The sequence below is a fragment of the Colias croceus genome, chromosome 20, assembly GCF_905220415.1.
Source record: "Colias croceus chromosome 20, ilColCroc2.1".
Lineage (NCBI taxonomy): Eukaryota > Metazoa > Arthropoda > Insecta > Lepidoptera > Pieridae > Colias > Colias croceus.
In genome coordinates, this window is record NC_059556.1 from 590069 (window position 1) to 614883 (window position 24815).

The 24815-nt window shown below is 32.6% G+C and overlaps 1 protein-coding gene across 2 annotated transcripts in view; it reads right to left on the reverse strand.

Annotated features, from left to right (window-relative positions):
- Positions 1 to 24815, reverse strand: part of LOC123700941 (inverted formin-2) — a 90899-nt gene that overhangs the window by 24694 nt on the left and 41390 nt on the right. Inside the window, exons 3-17 of one of the 2 annotated variants that reach the window (XM_045648321.1) lie at positions 23592 to 23614; positions 11912 to 12020; positions 11472 to 11552; positions 10880 to 11039; positions 10537 to 10570; positions 7346 to 7484; positions 6431 to 6610; positions 5539 to 5653; positions 5018 to 5238; positions 4379 to 4483; positions 3968 to 4128; positions 3398 to 3586; positions 2282 to 2408; positions 1758 to 1910; positions 907 to 1101 (exon numbers count right to left, since the gene is read on the reverse strand). In XM_045648321.1, coding sequence (XP_045504277.1) covers positions 907 to 1101; positions 1758 to 1910; positions 2282 to 2408; positions 3398 to 3586; positions 3968 to 4128; positions 4379 to 4483; positions 5018 to 5238; positions 5539 to 5653; positions 6431 to 6610; positions 7346 to 7484; positions 10537 to 10570; positions 10880 to 11039; positions 11472 to 11552; positions 11912 to 12019 — 1968 coding nt within the window. In that variant the 5' untranslated portion in view covers position 12020; positions 23592 to 23614. The remainder of the gene's footprint in view (positions 1 to 906; positions 1102 to 1757; positions 1911 to 2281; positions 2409 to 3397; positions 3587 to 3967; positions 4129 to 4378; positions 4484 to 5017; positions 5239 to 5538; positions 5654 to 6430; positions 6611 to 7345; positions 7485 to 10536; positions 10571 to 10879; positions 11040 to 11471; positions 11553 to 11911; positions 12021 to 23591; positions 23615 to 24815) is intronic. The other variant, XM_045648322.1, reaches the window with a different exon arrangement.

A 24815-nucleotide genomic window follows, 5' to 3' on the forward strand; every position in this document is an offset into this window, starting at 1 on the left:
TATCTCGCCATGGTCACTATGCTGGTGATCGGTGGCATCTTATTCTGGCGGGCAAGGCGGCGAGCACAGGGCTCACCGTCTCAACAACAGCAGCAGGGGTCTCCCGCGCGAGCTAGAGGCTCGCCACTTCAGCAGTCGCCGGTGTCGTCGGTGCGAGCCAGAGGCTCGCCCCTTCAGCGGCCGCTGGGGCCGGTGGCGCGAGCTAAGGGCTCGCCATTGCAGCATCAAGTGTTAGTGAAAAGTGATAGTGAAAGTGCAAAGAGCAAAAAGTGTGATCGGTCCACTTCCCCAGTTAACACTCTATCAATTTTCAATGTATAGTATTCCCCTGTGTTTAGCATTTAAGATCATAATATATTGTTATATCACCATCATTAGATATAAGTTCTTATTGTTTATCACCTTGTTTAGTTTTAGATCATTATCATATTATCATCAATATCATCTTTTTGGCCTGGGAGCATGTACGGGCTAGCCGTACATCCTGACTCAGCGCTTTACACGATCCTATTTCATTACGGTGACAAGAACATCGTCACCCAGTCAGTCTGCGCTCGCGGCTCGTGTAAAGCGCTCGGGGTGTATGCGCTATATCATCTATCAATATCATTATCAACTATCAATTAATATCATCAACTATCAAATATCATTAATCATTTATATCATCATTAGTTTAGAGTATCAATCAACAATAAAGTAGTGATCAAAAGCTATATCTGGTTTTACATCATCCTATCAAACTATCAATCTATCAACTTATCAAATAAAGGAGTGTATGGGATATCATATCATATCAACTCAGCAGCCCATACACCACCTATAACATGTTTTAGCAGTAGTTTCTCTATTATTAAAAAAAATTGCACTCATTCCCCATATAAAAACCTACAATTCATAAACACTTGCCTGCAAGAAATCCCCCATTTGCTCCTTAATATCATGCTGTGTAGTTAATTGTATATCTTTTTTCAAAGTATTGATCCTTGTTGCTAAGGTTTTGATCTCATTGGTTAGTTGTTCGACACTAGCTTTAGCGGCCTCTTCTAACACTCGTATATCGTCAGCGAAGTGTATCAGTTCTTTGTTTTTGCGTTCTGCTTGCTGAAATTAAACATAAAAGCATTTTACAATGATTTTGTTGAGTACTAAGAAATTGCTAAAAGTAATGTTTTTAAAGAATGAATATTTAGTCACAAGGCATGATTTGAGCCCGCGTTTTTTGCCAAAAATTTATATTACGTTAACATTACACCTTTTTGAAATATTATTATCAATAAAATCAAATGAAATAATATAAAATACTGCTCAGCGATTCGGCTGGCCGTAAATGCTGTTAAAAGTGTATTAACAATTATTAATTGAATTAGTATGAAACCTGTAGTTTATTTTTATTGAATATTATTTCGTCTAGTAAAATAAAATATAGCTTAAGCGACTCGGTAAAGATGCAGCTTTCAACCTTGCAAACTTATCAAACAGAATCTTTCCTTGTTACTAATTATAGCAGCTCTATACAATAATTATATTAATCTAATGCAATTTTTAAAGTGAAACTTCTTTAGGCGCGTTGAGAGTAAAATTTCAAGGTCGCATCATGGCAATATGGTCACGTCATGGAGTAAGGCAACGATCTTTGATTTTTGCCAAAGAAATTTCACCTCTGACGCGTGTGCTCGGCACATACGCTCTTTTTTATAAGCATTGTTTGGATGTATAGTATATTTTCTAATTAAATAATAATATTGTTAATAACTTACCATAGCGACATAATGCATAAGATTCATCCCGGGTTTGTTCGCTCTTATATCAGCAAGTTTCTGCAGCGAAGCTAGCTTCACTCCCGCGGCTCCGCCTGCGTACCCGCCCGCGTTCAGGAAGTTGCCAGCTATTAGTGCTATGTATAGCACTTCCTGTGGAATAAATTATTTTAATGTAGTAGGTTATTTTGTCATTTTCATTTTATAAATTTTAAGTGTTACTTTCATTAAAAATATTAATGTTAAAGTTATACAACTACAGGTAAGGGAGAAATGGTGATTTTGAAAGATTGACAAAAATAAAATGCTTTCTGAACATAAATAACCCTAAAAATGATCAAAATTATATTCGTTAATAATTTTTCATCGTTCGTTTAAAAATAAAAAAATTCGACTTCTAAACAATTTGAATCTGAATTCACAGTTAACACTATTTTTCTCATGAATTTCACATACTTATAAACTTAATGAAAAAAAAACTTAAAAACAATGTATTTTTTCTATCTATCTTATATAAAAGTTACCTGTATAGCTCTAGAAGACATAAGATCATCTCCAGCAACCAATATCGCATTGATGGCGCTCTCCAAGTAGCCCGCAGTAGACGCCCATTCTTCCTTTAGTAGCATGCACTCGATTCGTAACTTGTAACTGGGAAATACAATAGTTGCTATTACAAATCTATACATATAATAAATCTGTAGAAGGGTCAATTCTGTACATTGAAAATATTAAAAAAATAAATAGCAGGGGGCGTTACTGGATCGATACCAAACCCAAATATGTGATTAAAAAAATTTTTGTCTGTCTGTCTGTCTGTCTGTCTGTCTGTCTGTCTGTATGTGAAGACATCACGTGAAAACTACCGGTTCGATTTCGATGAAACTTGGTATAATTATACCTTATTATCCTGGGCGTAAAATAGGATACTTTTTATCCTGGAAAAATACGTAGAAAAAAAATAATCTTAATTTTTCAGTTTTATCCATAGACGTTGTTCCGTAGAACCGCGAACACACGTTGCGTATTATTATAGACCTAGCCGTATTTGGGTCCAATAGATATTTATAAGATATCATTTTCAGAGTTACTCAAAATGGAGAAAATATAAACCATCCACGCGAAGACCGACATCCGCGCGGACGGAGTCGCGGGCGGAAGCTAGTTACAAATATTATAAAAGTATAAGTAAAATATGGAAAATAGTGTTAGTTTGTATGTCTTTCACGACATAACGGGGTACCGGGGTAATATACCTATTTGTTTTTTTATTTTTTTTTATTTGCTGATGGACAGGAGGCTTGTATATAAACATCTCTTTCTCATGGAAATTTCTTTTGACTACGCGGGTGAAAAACAAGGAACTCATAAGAATTAACTAAATTCAGCGACGAATTAATGATTCTCTTACAATATATTATGCCAAAATACACAATATTATTACCTAATGAACTTTAAAAAAAAGCAAAAACAATTTGATTCTGAATTGTCTGATTAATAAAGGTTTTTATTACATCATGTCAGATAATAAATATAATTATTTCAGAAACACAGACCTCTCTAATTTTACTTGATAACTTAAGCCACTAAGACATAACTGTTCCCATTTTTAATTTAGTTTAGTTCATAACTTAACTTACTTAGGCAGCTGTATAAGTTGCAACAGAAACTTCTCAGCATTTCCCAGTTTGTTGACGTCCCCAGAATACGCTTTCAGCATTTCACATTCATCTATTTCTGGTAATATTTTGAGAAGACCACGTAATTTCTCCGTGCCGATATCGTCGTGGGCACCTTCGCGAATTAGTTGGATTATGTCGTCGTTTGAACTGAAAGTAATTGGAAAGACATTTTAATAAATATAAAGAGCTTGTGAGACTTTTAATCAATTAAATATTCACAAAAAATCTAGATATTTCTTTGAATGTTTAGCAGAAATTAACAAGTACCTAGGTAGCATGTTTAGTGTGAAACTCGATTATTATTTATTACTTGGACAGCAATGAAATTGAGTTTTAACTAGTTATAAAAGTCAGTGATACCACAAATAGGGTTTATTCATGTTTTTCGTAAATGCATAGGTAATAAAAAAATAAAAATTCGAACAAATCTTTAACTTGTAAGATTTCATGCTAATAACTATTAACTAGGCGAAAAAAGTAGAAACTTATGCATATCAAAAATAAGTAAAATATAAACTATTCTCTCACCTCCGGAATTGCTTCAAGAATATATTAACATTTAAGCTCCGCTTTCCATCTAGCAGGGTGATTTCAGAGGGCTCCTTCCTTTGTTTCCTTTCGCCGGAACTATCACAGATAGGGCTTCGTCCTAAACGGGGAGATGAACCTGCTGACCCTGGCGGCTGTACCTAAAAGAGTGAAGTTTTTAATTATTGATAGGCTGGATTTGATTTAAAGCACAATGAACTGCAATATTTTATGGTTAAATCAAGGGAATTGTTATGATGCTCATTGCTTATAACTTTTTCGGTATTTTTCCTCTTCTTTCTTCTTTATTTTTCTCATAAAGGTAATAGAAATTTTCTATGAAACTCGAAGAGATCGTCAAATAAATTATAATCTAACTAGGATCGTAGCTTAACAAAGTAAAAAACTTACTTGTTGACAAAATAGATTTTCTATTTCGCTCCAATCCAACTCAGCTTTTGGTGAGTGTTGGTGACTTGATGCGACCAACGACCAGATGTTGTTTTGTCCCACTACCTGAAGAATTAAAGAAATAAAATAAATTAAATGAATTTACTGTCTCTTCCATTATAATTTAAAGTAGTCAGACACTAGTAGATGCCAAAATTCGTAATTTAGTAGACTGCCTGTAACTGTACATGCTATACAATTATGTTGCAATATTATCTTAATTACTGTGTCATATTATGTGCCTATTTCTAGCACACTTTTTATCAATATGTATTAGTTTTTGAGTGCAATTTAAAAAGTGTTAAGAAAAACTTTTCGACTTCACACAATAATTATACTTATTTTAATCTTGGGAAGAATCTCCGTTAACATCAGAAAGTGGAAGCAGAAGAAGGAACAAGTATAAATTAAATAAAAGACGTGTGTCACTCGGGGACTGCCGCGGTTGCGCTATTGCATGCTATGCCTTCAAGCCACACCTCCGCCCGTCCCCGTGGGGAGCGTGAGGTTTTTTCGTTACGGAATTTCTGGATTCGGTCTCCGCGCTTAAGGCCTGCGATAGAAGCTACGCAATAGCTTAAAAAAACTTCGTCAACTTACTTTACTATTCGGTATTTTGTTCCAATTGATCGTTTTCATCTTAGTCTTGGGCAGCGGTGTCTCCTGTTGGGGCAGTTTAATGTTCTCTATGTTGTGTCCGCTGCGGGGTGCGGGGGGCGCGCCGGGGGGTGGCGCGGGGGGAGGGGCGGCCAGCGGGGGCGGGGGAGGGGGGCCGCGCGGCGCGGGGGGAGGCGCGGGCGGTGCGGGGGGGAGCGGCGCCGCTGGGGAAGGAATAAATAACAGTTAAATAGAGAACATTTTTCTGAATTGTTTATTGTTCAATAAAAATTATATTTAAACAATTAGCTGCGTTCTCTGTCACTATGTATCTTTTTGAATTTTTTTTTTATAAGTACTTATTTATAACTATCTTATTTATGAATTTCATTATCATATTTTATGTCGCTACATTAAATCGAAAAGCGAATAAAAAATTTGTTTCTTTAAAAATGCAGTATTGAATTACTTTTTGTCATTAAAAATTGTCAAATCTCATTTTATACAAATGTTTATCAACTTACCAGGTGGTGGTACAGGGGCAGGCGGTGGTGGGGGAGGGGATAGTGCGCGCTGTAGACTCTGCTTGCGAGCATTGCCTGATAGGTCCCTGTGTTGGCAGGTACACCCGACTTTCGCCTGGAAGATGTTGAAATATACGAATTTTAGCTGAGTTACTCTATCCTACTAATATTATACAGGCGAAAGTTTGTAAGTATGGATGTTTGTTACTCTTTCACGTAAAAACTACTGAATGGATTTGAATGAAACTTTACCACAATATAGCTTATACATCAGAATAACACATAGGATAGGTTTTATCCCGGAAATCCCACGGGAACGGGAACTATGCGGGTTTTCCTTTGAAAACGCGGGCGAAGCCGCGGGCGGAAATCTAGTACTTAATATACTTAATAAAGCTGAAGAGTTTGTCTGTTTGAACTCGCTAGTCTCAGGAACCACTAGTCCGATTTTAAAAATTCTTTCGGTGTTAGATAGCCCATTAATCGAGGAAGGTTATAGGCTATATATCATCACGCTAAGACCATCAGGAGCGGAGCAACGCGGGTGAAACCGCGGAGCACAGCTAGTAAGTAATAGACAAAATAGTAATTATAGTAATTAAATATTTTTAACATGAGTACACGAGTAAAATATAAAGAAGAGCCAGACTGCTAATTTATGTAGCTCATATCTCTTTATTAGCTGTAGGTCGTATCAAAGAAATTTAATAAATATAGTACATACGTCATACATAAGTACATATGTACCCGAAAAACATAAGATTACCTACTTCGTTCGGTGTCGGGTAAAAATAATTGAATAATGTTGTTAATGGACAGTTTCACTATTATCTTGCCTATAAAATATCCGATATCAGTGTTGTATATTTAAATAAAGTTAATGATGCCTTACCTGAACACTAGGCGCTCTCAACAATTTAGCTGCATCTTCCCTGGTCTCCAGAAGCGTGGCTCTATGGACCAGCGTCTCCGCGGTGTCCCACACGATGTCACTGACAGCTTCCTTGGGGTCTATCCTGAGGAGATGCTGCAGAATGCTGAGGAACGGGATCTCTTGGGGGGTGTCGGATACCTGGAATATAAATAATGTTTTCATAGACATAGACATTTCATTTTCTTGTTGTAAATAGCGTATCAAAATGGAAAGGTGGTAGAAAGTTGTATATGCTTATCTGTACTAATATTATAAAGCTGAAGAGTTTGTTTGTTTGAAAGCGCTAATTACAAGAACTACTGGTCCGATTTGAAAAATTATTTCGGTGTTAGATAGTCCATTTATCAAGGAAGGCTATAGGCTATATTATTATATCATTTCGCTAAGACCAACAGAAGCGGAACCACGCGGGTGAAACCGCGGAGTGCAGCTAGAGTGTAATAGCTCGTAAGTTGCAATTGTAGACACTGATATAGATATTGTTGTATTATATATTACATTAAAAATTCAGATACCTACGGATGTAAAAACACAGTACTTAGCTATGTTGTTATAATACTCTATTACTACTGAATCATGATAAATATTTAAAGACACCGAAAGAAATATTTGATTTATATAATGAATTGTGTTCATAATTGTAATTTGTACAATAAGACAAACACTGAAATATATTAAATATTGATCCGTTGGTCGATTTGATGTGCTCTTAAAATGGATACGTTCAACATCATCGCTTAATATCTCGCTTCTAAGTATTTTCATTTATTTTATTTTATTTATTTTTTTATTTATATCAGGCAGCATTGCCCATATATTGTTACTAGTACTTATTCTAGTGTTAGTAAAACTACATATACTTTATCCTCTTACCTGTTTAAGAATAGCATAAAAAACATCCAAATGTGAGTTCAAGTTGATCCCTCCAGGGCCCTGTGCCTCGTCGCTCTCTCGCTGCTCTTCGAAGACATCCAGCTGGACTCCAAGATCTGGATGATTTGCTGCTTCATGTCTAAAAGTAGAGTTTATAAGAGCATTAAGCATATGTAGCAGTATATTATAATGATGAAAATCAATTTAATTGATTTATAACTACCTTTACGTAATTAATTATTATGTATAATATTGTGTATAATAACTATTTTTTGTGTATAATTGAAATTTTGTAAAATTCGGTATTGTATGTCTATGTTGCCTGAATAAAAAACTATTACTTTAAAGCAAACTGCTTTATATTGTGAAGATAGCTTGTAACATGACGAAACGAGACACAATTATGTTTTCTGTGATTGTATCAACACAATGTATACAGGGTTAGTTTTCAATGACCAGCCAAAATTTAAAATTAAGATCTAGATATTAAACCAAAGGTACATTTGATACATTATTGTCGAATAAAATAAAATAAAAATAATAAGCATTCATTAAAAAATGTCTTAAAAATTTCCCAAATCATAAACACCGCCAGAATCAATGCATTTGTGTGCGTGCGCCAATCGCCAAATTTATGTGTGTGCTAACTTCTACCAGCTACCTATCTAGGTTGTTGAACTGAATTGTGCTTTTGTAATGTCCACACGTTCGCTTTTTAGTGGCGGACACTTTTTTCATTAGATCTAAAATGTTATCGATTATGAACCATTTCTTAAAATTTGGCCAGTCATTGAAAACTAACACTGTATATTATATATTAAATAATTTCGATTGACAGCGCAATTTTGTTGTGAAGACTAGACATACTTACAATATGTTTTCTAAAATGTATAAGCACAGTGTATACATTAGAAATAATTAGGATTAGTGAATGCGCCCGGCGCGCGCCAACGTTTCAAGCTTTTTCTACACGCTTTATATTAGCTTCACCTGTATGTTTGTATGTTTGTAACCGACTTCTTTGGGCGCGATTTTGACCCACTTTAAACGGCCAGATTTCGTTCAAACTTTGTAGATTTATTGAGGACCGATGACAATACACTAATTTGATAAAATTTTCCTTTTTTTAGTTCGGTTTTCTATAAAAAGCGTGTTTTTTAGTTTTTTTAAAGTATTATTATTTACTATTCAAACTACTGCATGTTTTTGTTATTTCTTACTTTAGTGATTCGTCTGTTCTTATTTGGTAGGTTTAAGCATGCATTGTATTACAAATTACAATGCTTTTATAATATTATATAAACTTTATATTCAAAATATGTGATATCTGCAAAAGCGCTAAATTTATTGATGTGTACTAAATGTACACTCATAAAACAACTAAACAAGACTGTTATACAAACAAGTGTTAATGTTTAGCAACATGTCGTTCAGTAACGCTATAATTTAAATCTATAAATAACTACAATATAAAACGGACGTTGTTTACGTATTAATCATAATCGAGTGAACCATTCGCGGCGCCTACGCATGCCTTTTTAGTCGTTTTCTACTGGCGAGTTTGAGTGAATAATATCGCTGAATTTGTATTGCTTCTGTGTAGCTAACTGTATAATATCATCTTGGGATTATTAATAGATTTACATGACATTTAAAGGGTTGTTTCCTTTGTTTGTTTCCTGAGTCTTTAGCGTCTAAATATTCCAGATTATAATATAGACCATGACAATGTTTATGAAGTTTTGTTCTATGTAAGTAGTTTTTTGGCTGTAATTTTTTTGGAATTTAAGAATATCACTTATGTAGATGGAAGAGGTCATCCCCCAACTCTTATACAACTAAATATTATAATGTAGGTACTCTTGTAAATTTTAAATATACCTACAGCCGAGTTAAGAGGCATTGTCCACCTTATTCTGTAAACTAGTTTGTTGTTAGCACCAAAATGCGTAAATTTTTGGTAAGTGAATCGCATTTGTCAATTTTTAGATGTTATATTGTTATGGGCTTGTTATGGGTGATGTTATAAGTCTACTACAAAAAAATATGCGTAAACATGACAGTTTTCTAATATGTAGGTGTTTCCAAGTCACACATACATAATGTATTTATAAATTTAAAATGTTTTCTTGCGCCACAGTTTTGCTTGGTTTGAAATAAGTTGTAATGTCTGATATTATTTATGTATTCGAGCGAGTTTGGGCATAATTGGGACTTTATAACGTACCTACAGTAGTTAATGACTGTAAAACGTAATAGTTAATTTTGAAAATATAAATACGGTTCAGTGAAAAGATTTGAAGTCACACAGCACACTCCTATAAAAGACTTGAAAATAAAATATTGTGTATCCATGATTTTATTTTATTTAAAACATAGAACATAGTATTGGAAGCCCAGATACAGATTACAGAATGAAGTTAAGAAAATTGAAGTTAAAATTAGGTACCTAGTTCTCTATAGGTAAAAGTGCTCTTAGATTTGATTTGGTATTCAAGCTTTTTGATGTACTCTGTGATCTTAGCTATGCCCTACAGTTTACAATGTACGATGTTATGTGTGATCGATCTTTTAGTTATTCTACAATCGATAATTATTTACCTCTTAAAAATGTGGGTAATTAAATACAATACAGGTGTTATTTATTGTCCAATAAAATGCAAATGTCGCAACATAAGGACAGGTTGTTGAACAAATTGTCGATTAATGCGATCTCGATCTATGCCTAAATTAAAATGTAGTTGCTGTTGACAGCTCGCTCAACCGCTTCGCAGACTAGTTGTGGCAGCCGGATTTTAATGAGATTGTGGGCGTGAGGTTTTGTAAATGAATGCTATTAGACGTAGACATATTTACGAACGATTTTAAGCACTTAATAGGGTTTGAGACTTCAGTATTCGTTAAGTAATGTCCATATAAGTGTTCAAGAGTCAAGACCCACCACGTTGCGTCTTTATTTAGCAAATTCTTGTGTCCTTTTGTTTTTTGAGAGGGGTGCGGTTTTAAATATTTCGGGAACCGAGTTATTGAATGTAAAAATATATTTTGGATGATGTGTCCATCTTTCTTCATTCTTTATTCCTAACTAAGTAGTCTTGGAAAACTTTCACTTATACAATTTATAATGATTTTTTTTAGACTATCTATTTGAATATCCTTGATCGTAATTCATAATATAGTATGTTTCTCACCTTAAGTTACTCAACGTCGATAGCAGGCCCAATCCTGAAAATAAAATTATTATATATCATTTATTGTAAGCTCTTATATTGAACTATACATGAATAAAATTGTTACAGATAAAAAAAGAGTGTGTGCACTTATGTACACGCGTTAGAAGTTATACTTCTTTGGCGTATGGAAAAAAAAGACTAGAATATACAACTTGAACGTAGTTATCAATTTTCATATCACCTTGAACTAACTTCATGCTGTTAAATTTAGGTGTCGGTGTGCGCGCGCATCGTAAAAATTCACTCTCATCATTTTTTCTCCATCGCGCCAAAAGAAGTATAACTTCAATATATATCTTACCAATGAATTCGTTCCTAACTCGAATTCTATCTGGCAATCTTGGAGCGGATATTATCAGGCAGTTTATAAATGCTACTAATGCCGTTTTGTAGTCGATTGTGGTTGCATTCTTCAGTTCCTCCACCACCACGCTGAGACGGTATCTGTCGTTTTTTAGCGTCTGTAATTATAACAGGTAATAAATGTTAAATGTATATTGGAATGTGTTTGAGAGAAGTGGTTGGACCAAGAGGGTCCTTTTTTCAGGATTTTTTGTCACAACCGTCAGTATGGAAAGCTCATATTTAAATTTATATGACTAATGAATATTCGGTTAATAGATATCATTTATTAGGTAAAAAAAGTATTTATAGAATTACAAATATTAAAGCATCAATATATTATCTTCCGTCTTGTTACAGGTTACAACCTATTTCTATTGTAAGTAAATTAGCTTGGAAATTTAGCTTTCCAAAAAACTGTAGAACATTAAAGGGAAATATACTAATCAATAAATTGATAAGCCATCAATTTGTAACATAACAATTAGGTCACAAATTGTTGACTTCACCTTGACACCCTAACCCTTCTAGACCTATTGGTTATTACATACCTTGTATCGATCTAACGTGTCAACCGCCCTTGCGTAGCCATCTGCATTGTACACACAAAGGGCTGACAGAAGCTCGAATACCTGCATAAGGGATTAAGTTATTAATACTACTAGAAATATAACATGTAAAACTGAAAATTCATTTAGAAGTCGTCGGTTAAGTATCTATGTTTAAATCATCTGTATGTTTGTAAAATAATCCGAAATGTTTTATTATAATCTAGTTATCATTCATTTAAATAGTAGATCACGAAGATGAAATCCACACTGCTATTTGAAATTAATTTTATACAAATGAGTTAAATTGATTCATTTTAATTAATCATCTAAATATATTAGGGGTGCCGCAAGGATACTAGCTTGGGCACACGTTATTCTTTATTTACACGAATGATAAATTTAAAAATAAATAAATTTAAATTACAGAAAATGGTTTTTACTTGTTTCTTAACTGCAGCAGTAGGTGAAGTGAGGGCCGCTGCGAGCTTGCTCGCGTATTCCGCATGCTCCACGATATAGTCCAAGCCCACGCGACTCTCCATTGTCATTCTGTGAACAATATTTATAATGTAATTTGATACGAAATTTTGTAAGTTACGTTGTTTGAATATTGCATGATGAGTGTTTAGTTGCGCCATGTTTTATCGTAGATATATTCAGATGTACATGAATCACATAGGTAGTTTTTTATTTATCTCTGAAAGGGAAAAAGTTTTATAATCCGCTTCATATATAGAACTAAGGCTATTTTGTAAGTAAGAAGAAATATTAAATTCTTAATTAATTTGAATAAAAATTGAATATAAGACAGGAAGACATTTAATTATACAAAGTTCTGAATGAAGACGTAAATATCGTAAAAGAAAACGAGTTTTCTTTAAACTATTTTTAATCTTTAATCAAGATATTTATCGGCACACGAATTACTGATTAAACGAATTTATAGCTTGTTGCACTCAATTATATGAATAATTAAAATAATTGATTTGATAAATACAACTCAATTAATGTTAAAAGTGATGAAACTTTTAAGTTTCGTGTGTTTTTAGGTATATTTAAACGTAGGTATAATTTAGTTCAAGGATGAAAATACCATATAAAAATTTACAATAACTACATAACTTTAGTATGTACATATTAAAAATTGTAAGTTTCATTAATTTTCTTCAAAGAAAACAATGGAAATTTCTTTAATAACAATAATTTTTCAGCAAAAATACAACACAATCTTCAAAAATATCTAATTTATATATTGCGTGGTAAAATTTCGTTTACAATATCTAAGTAAACATTTAACCAATTTTTAACAGCCTACTGGTCAACACGCACCAACTTGGTTTAACCCCTTCACTTTCAAAGCTCCTGAAATATTTATCACTACTACTTATACGTAGTATATTATTATTAGTCTGTGCTACTACCGATTACCTGCACGCACGCTATGTTTTGTTCCATTAGGGTAAAATTTAGGGTTCCGTATAAAAGCAGTATTTAAATATTTCGGAGAAAAACTTAAAAATTAAGCTCGCTTAAACAATGGAAAACCAAAGATAGCTCTACATACCTCTACTACTTTGCATAATCTTGAAAAAAAGTCTTTGTCTTTAAAAAGATCTCAGTTTCAGTCACTTTTCAGAGGCCCGATTAAGTTCTATCGAATTTTATATACAATTGTTTATAAGTATGGCCGGCTCTACCTTTAGCTTCACAAGTCAATTTCATAGTTTAATATATAACTCAAAGGCGTAACAATAACGTCTTCAGGATCGTAATTTTATTCACAAAGTTACATAACCTGCATTCCGGGCAAACCCGGGGCGGTTGTATTGTATAATAAAACTATCGTGACTCAGCATTATTTCTTGTATTTATTACAAAGGGCCGTAATTACATCATGTATTGTTATTGACATTGAACTTTCGGAATGAGGCCGAGCTTTTTAGCCGACTTCGAAAAATGCGGTTGTTATTATAACAAGTAATGTTATTATTGGAACTTCTTTACATCTACGTAAAAATTAAATAATGACCTATCGAATTTATAACGTATTTTCTAACAATTAAACAAAAATGGAATATTGTATAAAACAACCGAGTTCATATGCCTATCTAAACACCTCGCCAGTTCTAAATATATTGAATTAAAAGTATCTACTAGTGTTCCATAGTATTTAAAAATATGTTGTGTGCAAAATATGTAATAATCGAATCTTATAAGTTAAAACAACGCAAGTATAAAAGGTTCATATTTCAATAAAGGAGAAAAGAAACAGCAAATGCCAATCTTTCAACAGCATTAAACAATTGGAGCCAGCAACTAAATTTCATACCAACATTTCTATGAAGAAAATAAACAATACCATTCCATCAGCATTAATACTTATGAAACCTAGATTGAGATATCATCAAACGATTCTTGTTTACGCTAAGATGTTCTAGGAATACTAAATCAGCATCTAGTTGAGTGCTTACATGTAATTAAGAGTAAGTACTTGTCACATGATAGGTGTACATTATGAACAACTAGCTGTGCCCCGCAGTTTTACCCGTGGAAAAAGGACAAATTTTCGAAGAGCAACTTCTTTAGGCGCGTTGAGAGTAAAATTTCAAGGTCATGGCAATAGTGTCACGTCATGGAGTAAGGCGACGATTTTTGTATCTTTGAATCTTTCCAAAGAATTTACACTTCTGACACGTGTGCTTTTTATTTTGAAAATAGATGAAAACACAGGTTTTCATCTTTTTTCATACCAATTATCATCGAAATCTGTGTCGTGATTTAGCAGTGAAAGAGTATCAGACAGACAGTCACATTTATGATAAATATTTATGTTAATAATTCGATGAAGATTGTCGTAATGCAGTATACAGACAGAAATTGATACTCACTTAAGGTTTTTAATCAATCTTTTCGGAGAATAATTTATTTATGTCTTATATTAGAGTTGAGTCATATTTCACTTTGAATGAATGTGACTGTTCTTAAGTTACAATTATTGAGAGTAGATAAAGTGTATTGTACTTAATGAAACTATTTTGCGGAAAAATAGCAAATGCTATTGTTAAAGAAATGTTGAGGGATCTGGATGATTTTCTCATATGGTAAATGACATAATATTATGAGACCTAAATACCCTATTCTGCATAAGTATATAATATTACACAGTAGCAATCTACCTGAGAAGGTAGGTACATACTTGACTAGCACTAACAAAGAATTAATTTGTCGCAAAAAACTGTTTTTCCAATAGTCGCATGGCGTTATTAATTATAACATAACAACACAAAATAAATAATAAAAACGTAATCTCGTTAATTGCATTAGACAAATTCCATATATGGTCTAGGAGCTAGTCGATAAGTCAGCATTCCTACATAATTACTGTGTACTTGGCTAGAATTCCAACTTATTCCGGGAAATGTAAATCTGCACCTGGCCTGTGTCAAACTTATGGCATAGATTGCTAAGTTATTCTAACTTATGTGTGGTCGTGACTTAAATACAATTATGTAACAACTTTAAAGTAGAGTATAGGGAAGATATTCCATAACTATTTCAGTGATTCTGATCTTCTTCTACGAATCACTTATTTCCTTCTAAATCACATATGAAAATACTTTACAAAATTTTGTCATGTGGGTAGGTATGTACAACTTCTCTTCTACCTATCTGCGGTTTTTGCGAATCTATACTATAATAAAATATTATAAAGCTGAAGAGTTTGTTTGTTTGAACACGCTCATCTCAGGAACTACTTATCCGATTTGAAAAATTCTTTTGGTGTTAGATAGCCCATTTATCGAGGAAGGCTATATAGTATAAATCATTACGCTAAGACCAACAGGAGCGGAGCCACGCGGATGAAACCGCGAAGCGCAGCTAATATTTTTTATACGAATAATATAAAGAGGTAAGCTGTTTTAAAGCTTATTTTCCTGCACATATTATACATATATTGAATTTCTGCCTTAAGATGCTTTACCAATTATGAAAACATTAATTGGTGTATAATATCAATTTTGATTTTGTTTTTATCGCGTTTCAATCGTTTGCCTATTCTCATGTACATGTAAATATGGTGCATATAGGCCTATAGTAGTGTAATACGTCCAATGGCCCAATAGTCAGTTCGTGAGTGACAATTATTACCCAGTGACCTTTCGAAGCATGGCTCTTTTGTTACTCGCCTGTTACGCCTACCTTTTAACCTTGGCTGGTTTAACATTTCTTAGTATTCGTAATATGCTAATGTTTTTAATGGGAAGATAAGTCTTGTTTTTAAGTTACGATCAAGTTGGATCGAACTGCACATGGTGTGCGAATTTTATTATAATCGGTTATGTGGTTTAGGAGTCCATTGAAGACAAACATTGTGACACGAGATTTATATATATTAAGATTAAGATAACATAAGATGTCATAAAGATCTTTTTCTTTATACCGATTCCTATGTCCTATTATTTATAATATACTTATGGCATTAAATAAAACATAATATTATAGTACATAGCCACAGAGGAAAGTTGGTATTACATATATATTACAGCAACGAATAATTTAACTAGATACATATATAAATGTTGTACTTTTCTTTTGCAAAATTATAAAATCATAATGTTTGTTCTGCGCTTGAACCCGTCTATTTTTAAATATTAGCAAAATTAATGACATTTTTAGTAATATAACATTGAATGCACATAATCCATCATTTATAATATTATAATTTATAAAATATAGATCTAATTTCATGATGACTCACAAATGGCACTTAATTTTAGACTTGACCTTTCAAGCTTGGCTAAATTATTTTTGTCGTGTAAAATTAATATTCGATAAGTTATTTAAGATTTTACTGTCTAATACCACAAAAAACTTTAGACAGGGTTTAACTTTAAGCGCGCGGGTTCTCTTTAATCTGGTTTTGTCATTCACATACATTGTTTTATGGACCAATATATTTTTAAAAATTCCACATAATGAAAATTTTATTCACACGTTATTTTACATTTGTCCTACAATAAAAATCGATAAAAGGGAATGGAGATAAAAACATGCAAATAGCAGCTAATAAAATCCCAAATAGGTTTGGGGCCGGCATGCAGATATAATTAAAGAAATATAATTAACACAGTTAATTAATACCATGAGTCAGTGTCAGGTTATGCGTTAAAAATCTCACTTGTGTCGACCCTGTGTGTGTCCTAGGGCTGTGATCATAGTGATAAGCGGTAGCGACAAGCGTAATTTAGCGCTATATCTTGTTGGCTCCTGTATGTGTAAATATATTTGTTTAAAGATCAATTTTTTGCGGATTGAAATCGCGACTGGTTATTTATTACAGTCTATATTTAGGCGAAAATTAAGGAGAAGATGTCTTAAAATGGAAATTGAAACGTTTTGCTCTCCAACAAGAAGAGCAGCTGTTAAATTGTCATCAAATCATCCCCACAAATTTTGAATTAAACTTGTGCATATATTAATGTTTGAGTTTTTTTTTCTAACCTTTCTCATTTTAAAATACAATATGTTACAATGAACACACTTATTAGGTGCTTAATCCACTTTAAGATATTATGTTTTATATTCGCCCCGCTACCGCTTATACTAAAATCGCGTCCGACCTTTCGACAAGGCCCTCCCGATTTGGTCAGGTCGCCCGGTCGGCCCTACACGGCTGAGAACTTACGGAAATAAATGCTGTAGGAAGCGTTAAAACTGGATGATAGAAATACTTTATTGAATTGTAACGTTTTATTTTCTATAATAAAATTCTAGTGGAATAGTGTTTATAATCAAACTGCTCCAAAGCATAGTAATTTTTTATTTTTATGACATTATTATAATCAGGTTTTCTGTATATGAATTACTTTGTATGCCTTGAGGTCTTACCACCATGCAATTCAAAGCCGTGCGCTTGGATCTGTGTCTGTCTGTCTCTAACTTAACACATCGTTCCATCCGGATGTCCCTTGACATCGCTGAAGTTTTTTTATATATTTTAGATGTCTTGTATTCTACTCTACTACGACCATTCTAATCAGAACAATGTTTACCGGGTCAGCTAGTATAAAATGTAACTTATAAGTGGAGATGGAGTAAACCTGCGAGGTTAAAGCTTTGATGTACATTTTCATTATTAAATTAGAAGCAACAAAAAGAAGAAAAACATGTTAGAAATCACGCCACCATTATTTACTATTTTTACTAACAAAGAAGGATTAAATAAACGCAACAAGTCATAGAGCGTGTAACTTTTATGACTTTTCACTTGACCCGTTTATGTTAATTACATAAGATAATATGATAAAGATGCTGATAGCGAGATAAACGCTACTTACACAAGCGCAGGATGTTATCCAATGTATCCTTTGTAAATTACAATACTATATTATGATGAAATTTTAAAGGCAAATATTCCTATGCCTAGTTATAAGGGGGTAGTTCGTAGTATACTGATAAAAAGGGGTCCCATTATTTTGGGCATGTTCGCGTGTCACAGCTGCAGCGTAGTTCTGCGTTTATGTGCTATTACATGCTTTTTCAGCCCCCCTAGCCAAGTGCCTAGCCTAGATACGTTTATCTACAGCTTACGTCAACCTCATACATTCGTAGTCTATTCTATTGAACGCTACGCTAACAGAAAGCCACTTGGCTGATCTTTTAAGCACACGTACTTATTTAACATCCCTGGTTAAAGATTTGTGTGATTTTTAAAAGTCAATATTTAGCCACGATGCCTTTTCGGTTATAAATCTTACAGCTGGCTTCTGATATAACTTACTTATCTTGTGAAATGATTTTATCAAAGAAACGGTTTTAAAACGTAAAATGAAAGAGAATATTAACCATACTCTAGTACTTTTTAGTATTATTCTCTTTCATTTTTATAGATTTTTTTTTTTCATAGTATTAAAATTGACATATCTTCAAACTAAATAAGATATCAATCCAAATACAATCATAGAGTAGTTATAGGGCATCCAGGAGTGTAGGTCGTTGTTTCCGGTGAACGCGAGTCGCATGCAAGTGCAGATTTCCGGTGGAGCAGGGCTGCTGATTGGATGCTTTTGTGAGGGTGTGGGAATTTGAGATACGCAAAATGTAAGGAAGAATAGATTAAAATTGAAATAAAAATTTGGGTCTTCATTATTACTTGCAGTTTATGAAATAAATAAAAAAAATACTTATAATGTACTAGCGGTCCGCCCCGGCTTCGCCCGTGGTACATATTTCGCAATAAAAAGTAGCCTATGTCCTTTCTCGGGTATCAAAATATCTCCATACCAAATTTCATGCAAATTGGTTCAGTAGTTTAGGCGTGATTGAGTAACAGACAGACAGACAGACAGAGTTACTTTCGCATTTATAATATTAGTATGGATGAACTGAATTCTAAATTGAACACAAATCTACCTAGTTAAATTTTGTAAAAATGATACACATACATATATTTCGTTGTGTGTAAGTATATAATGTTGTCGATACAAACAGAATTAGTAGAATTATTAACAGGTTCACTATGAAGTGCAACCCTATAATAAAACCAAATAAAACTAAATCTCGGCGTTTTAAATAACGATAGACTATTATTTTTTTCTATGAATTCGTTATTGTCAAAATCTCTATATTTCATCATAATATATTATGTTAATGTAATTTTTCATATTCAATAAAAAAACGGAAGCCTATTTGGATCTTTTATTTTTATATTTAACCATTAGTGGCAGCCCTAGCTTCCTTAGAAAGTACGTGATTGAAACAATAGGCCCTATCCGTAAGTGTAAGTATAGTTCTGTGAGTGTAAGAACCGTTAGCTTGGTGCCCACTGCACGGGGTTAGAGTATACCTATACTGTATAATTGTATACTATGTGTATACTATGCGCTAACATTATAACAAGAACATAATTTAACTTTTTTTAAAACATGACATTTATATTGTTGTTTAATAATGATTTCTGTTTCTTACTTACTACTTACTTATTTAGGTTATAAATAATAAAGGCGATTTTTTGTTACATATCAAATGTCTTGTTGTTTAAAAATGATTCCTGTTTTATTATACATACGGTTATGTTTTAAAGAAAATAAAGTTGCAATTTTCATAATTACAAAGACGACAAACAAATGCAAGTCCTATAATTAAAATAAAGATATAAGATGTAAGTTTAATTTAATGATTCTTTAAAACATTCAATGTTTAAGAATTTGACAACAACAATGAATGTCTAAGCCATAATTTATTCATACACTTGTGTACAATAATTACTAGTTTTTATACATTATTCTAACAAACATACTAACAGCGCATACCTACGTCACCTACGTGATGGAAGCGCGTGCGCACAAAAACTCGTACCTCAGTGGCAGTGACCTTGAGATCTTATGCAATCAGACTTGCAGTTTTGTGATTAAAGTTATGAATCTATACTAATATTATAAAGCTGAAGAATTTGTTTGTTTATTTGAACGCGCTAATCTCAGGAACTACTGATCCGATTTAAAAAATTCTTTAGGTGTTTGATAGCCCATTTATCAAAGAAGGCTATATATCATCACGCTAAGACTTACAGGAACAGAGAAATGCGGGTAAAACCGCGGGGCATAGCTAGTGAATATATAAATAACACAGTTTCATTAGATTTACAATTTATGCTAACTAACTAGCTAACTAGCTATGCACCGCCAATAAATGGGCTATCTAACACCGAAATAATTTTTCAAATCGGACCAGTAGTTCCTGAGATTAGCGCGTTCAAACAAACAAACTCTTCATCTTAATACGATAGATTTCCACGAGACCACTTTAAAGATCACCACTTTTAATAAATAAACTTTATCGGGATATCGGGCATAAAAGCTATATTTTTATCCTTGGAACAAATCAAGCGAAGACGGGACAAGCGGTTAGTAGATGTTTTTTCCATCTTTAATCGTAAGTTTTAACTTTAACTTGTATGTACCTATGTATTACAGTATTAGACAGTTTGGATCCATAGAAGATAAGCTCGGCCTCTATTTTGCATGGGCTGCTATACAATAGAGAGTTCTAACTTAACTGGTTCAAAATATTTATTTAATCATATTTTAATTTTTAAACTTCGCAAGAAAAGCGCATAACTTCAACATTTTGAAATTAAATACTTAGTTTAAAACTGATTTATTGTTACTATAGTTTACGAACATTTATATCCAGATACCTACGTTAGAAAAATGTACCTAATGCATAGTTTGCTATTTTATACAACACTATCAGAACTACACCATAAGCAAGGTGTTTTATTTTAAAGTGTACCTAGGTACTCTAGACAAATGCACCTACTATAGAAATCTTATCGTAAATACATAAGTATTTAATTTTTGAATAATTGTTATCATTCAAAATCCTGCTTTCTTCTACTATTCGGTGAAAAGTGAAAACGCGCTTGAAATTCAAATATTAAGTTTTGACACAGATAGAGTTAGAGATCAGAATATTCATTAACATCGATGCTATTTTTTCTTTTTATCCCTGTATTTTCTCAAGTTATTTCGTTTTCCTTACAATAAAAATAACGTAAATTTTCCTTCAATGGTACTTATGCATTGTTTAAACTTTAAAGATATCTTTAATTAAACATTCGATTTTTTGCATGTGATATCTTTGTTAAAAACTTGAAAACTACGGAACCGATTTTGAAAATTCTTTCACCAGAAGACAGCTACATTATTAATCTCTCCCATAGGTTATATTTTAATTATTTTATCCCGGATTAATCTGGAAAAAGGGCTAATTTATAAGAAGTACTTCTCCCTACGCATGTGCAACCCACTATACTAAATGGACAGACAGACGTATCGGATAACATTAATATACAGGCCGTTACACTTAGGAAATGGCTTGTTGAAGCGAAACATACATATATAAACATATATATTATATATCATTACTATTGTATTTGTTACAATTTTAACGGAAATAAGGAATGCTAACAACGTAATAACCTAATTATTTTAACAAATTTAACTTAGCATATTAATAGGACACAAGTAATTGAAGGCTCTTTAATTAATTTTAACCGCGATTTTTTAATGTTTATCTCAACGGCGACGATTTGAACACTATACTGTGACCCGGTAATAAATTTAATAAATCGTGTGTAAAATGCTATCCTATGATATTCTACTATAAATGCGAAAGTTTGTGAGGATGGATAGGTATGTGTATGTATGTTTGTAACTCTTTCCGGCAAATACTACTGAACCGATTACAATGAAATTTAGCACATACATAGAGAGTAACTTGGATTAACACATAGGATAGGGTTTATCCCGGAAATCCGACGAGAACGGGAACTATGCGGGTTTTCCTTTGAAAACGCGGGCGAAGCTGCGGGCGGAAAGCTAGTTCATCATAAATCTTTCATTTCAAAATGACGTAAATCAAACAAGGAAATACTTATTACGTTTCAAAAATAATTGATGTTATATTCTAACATATAGCTCTATTCTCTAAAAAAAGTGTATTTAAATGTAACTACATAGATAATATTATTATGAACACTTTATTGTTTGTATTATTTATGTTAAGCACATAACTTAAATATTTATTGCAAGTATAAGTAATGGTATGAATTTTATGCAAGGCTTACAAACTTGAATATTTAGCAGGCATAAACAAATCGATCACTAGCTCTAGCACACGGCTTTACGCGTGTTAAACGGTTAAGAAAAGCCTTTATTATGTTTTAAAATTTAATTTATTTTGTTGATTTCATCCAAACTTGTACAAGAATTCAGGTATAACTATAACATAAAAATTACCTACTGATTTGTCATTTACGAAAAATTCATTCAATTTAGAAATATGTAATTCCGAAACACGTTTTAATCCATACTAATATTATAAAGCTTGTTTGTTTGTTTTTTTGAACGCGCTAATCTCAGGAACTACTTGTCCGATTTAAAAAATTATTTCGGTGTTAGATAGCCCATTCATCGAGGAAGGTATAGGCTATATGTCTATTGTCTATATATCATTACGCTAAGACCAACAGGAGCGGAGCCACGCGGGTGAAACCGCGGAGCGCAGCTAGTTGGAGATATAGAGAACTTTTCAGGACCACATGCAAAGCTGTTATAACCTTCTGGTAGTTCAATCATATAATCAGTCCAATAATCTTTGTCAAAATCAGTAAAACACACATAAAGACAAACGTATCACGTAATTATTAATATCGATCAACACATATAAATCAGTCGCCCCTGAATCATGCGCCGGCGCCGATTCGTGCTTCATGGTCAAGCGTATGTCGCCTTAATAGGGCTGTTTCACACGAGATGATATTTTTTGTTTTTTTATGTTGATAATTAGGGTTGTCAGTGCAAACCAAGTGTTTGTTAGGTTTGTATATGCGTGCCATAATATTATATTTAAAATGTTAGATGTGAAGATTAATTTAGTGGCAAGCCTTATAACAATTTATAACGAGTTTATACTAATATGCAATGTCAACATGTTTATTTACATTTTTAGAACAGTTATTTTATAATTCTATAATGAATAAATCAATAAACTAAAAATTTTATTTAATAGTAGACTAGACAATAGACATGCTTTACCTTAGATAATGTTCATATATTTTTTAATTGGTCCATGTAACAAGGATGGTATGGATAAAAAAAGCTTTTTGTAACCATTATGTATAGTGATTTCAACATTGTTTCAACGGATGATCGACAATCATTAAATAATAGATGTAATTGTGGATGTAAAGAAAAAAGTTCTATGTCAAGGATTCTGTGATTTCAATTGTTTTATAATTTTGTGAGTATGTTTTTTCTATTCGGTAACGAATTTAAAACGTTATTTTATGAAAATGTGACATGATATCTTCTCAGATATCTACTTGAATAAACTCAAACTAAAACATAGCAAATTGCAGCCACGCATACCTCAACGCAAAAATAAAGTATTTTAACACTTGTAGTTACTTTTAACACTATATACAGAACAGATACATAGATATATAGGAAATACTTTTTAAGGAGCGGTATGTAAGCCTTCCGTGTCTCGAGGTATGCGCAAATCTCCTCTTTTGTACATTTATTAATTATTTTTTTAAAAGGCAATGTTACTTACAATTATGGGCTATGATACTGCATCTGAAACAATATAATATATTTAATAAGTAAAGAATGTGTGATATATATAATGAGGAAGGATTATTAAGAAAATATGTAAGACACTTATTATTATGTACCCTTATTACTTGTGTAACTGAGATAAACACTTAATTAAATAATATAATTGAAATGAATAACATAGTTTTATTTACTTTGTTTATTATCGCATAGATTCTGTGATTTTTATCAATTAATTATATGATTTTATCTTATTGAAATATGAAAGTAAACTTAAATAATTATACCACAAAACATCGGAAGCATAAATTGTATTCAAAACTAATAATAGTTTAAATAAGCTGTATAAAACCACTGGGACAAATTTACAGAGAAAATTGTGTCCGTTCCATTTTTGTAACTCCCCAAGAAATAGTATTGCTTATAATATATTTGTATAGTAGTATTTTATTATATTAATTCAAATTATTAATTGTATGCCAATTTAATATACCTACAAAGCCTTATATGTTTCAAGCCTTACTGTACCGAACCCAGGTCCTCCACATTACAAACATCAACCACTGCACCACGGGCCCATTTCCCAATCCACTCTTCCTGATACGGTGTAGAGAAAGTATTGTTATCACCAAGTTTGGAGCTGCCCTTTGAACGGGATTGCATCGTGACTAGGTTCAATTTACCGACTTCGAAAAGGGAGGAACTGTTTTGAAATAGTTCCTAGGTAGGAGGCAATAGTCAGTAAGTTAAGAGATTTCGATATTGAAAAATGAATATAAAAAATAGATTTACTAGGTAATGCTGAATTGTTTTTCTAAATTATTTTCGAAGTAGGAATCACAACACTGCGTACTTACGAAAACGGATATGTATATATATATATATGTTTTATTTGTATGTGGATATTTTTATATGTTATATGATAGGTATATCTCGTTTTAACGTTCGTAAGCAATACAATAAATTATTTTAAGACATATAGAGCTAGACATGTTTTGTAATTTCTTTTACACTAAAAACTAATTAGCAGTGTAAAACACTATCACAAAAGATAAAGCCACTCGGCACTCCTTACAGTTTTAAGGTTAGTGACAAACATACGGAAGTGTGTAAATTTATCTAACCTTAACGTTTTCGCACATTAGCTATCAAACAAAAATGTCACGTAACTAAAATAAAAAGAATCGATGTTAACGAAAATACCCACATTTAAATGCTACAA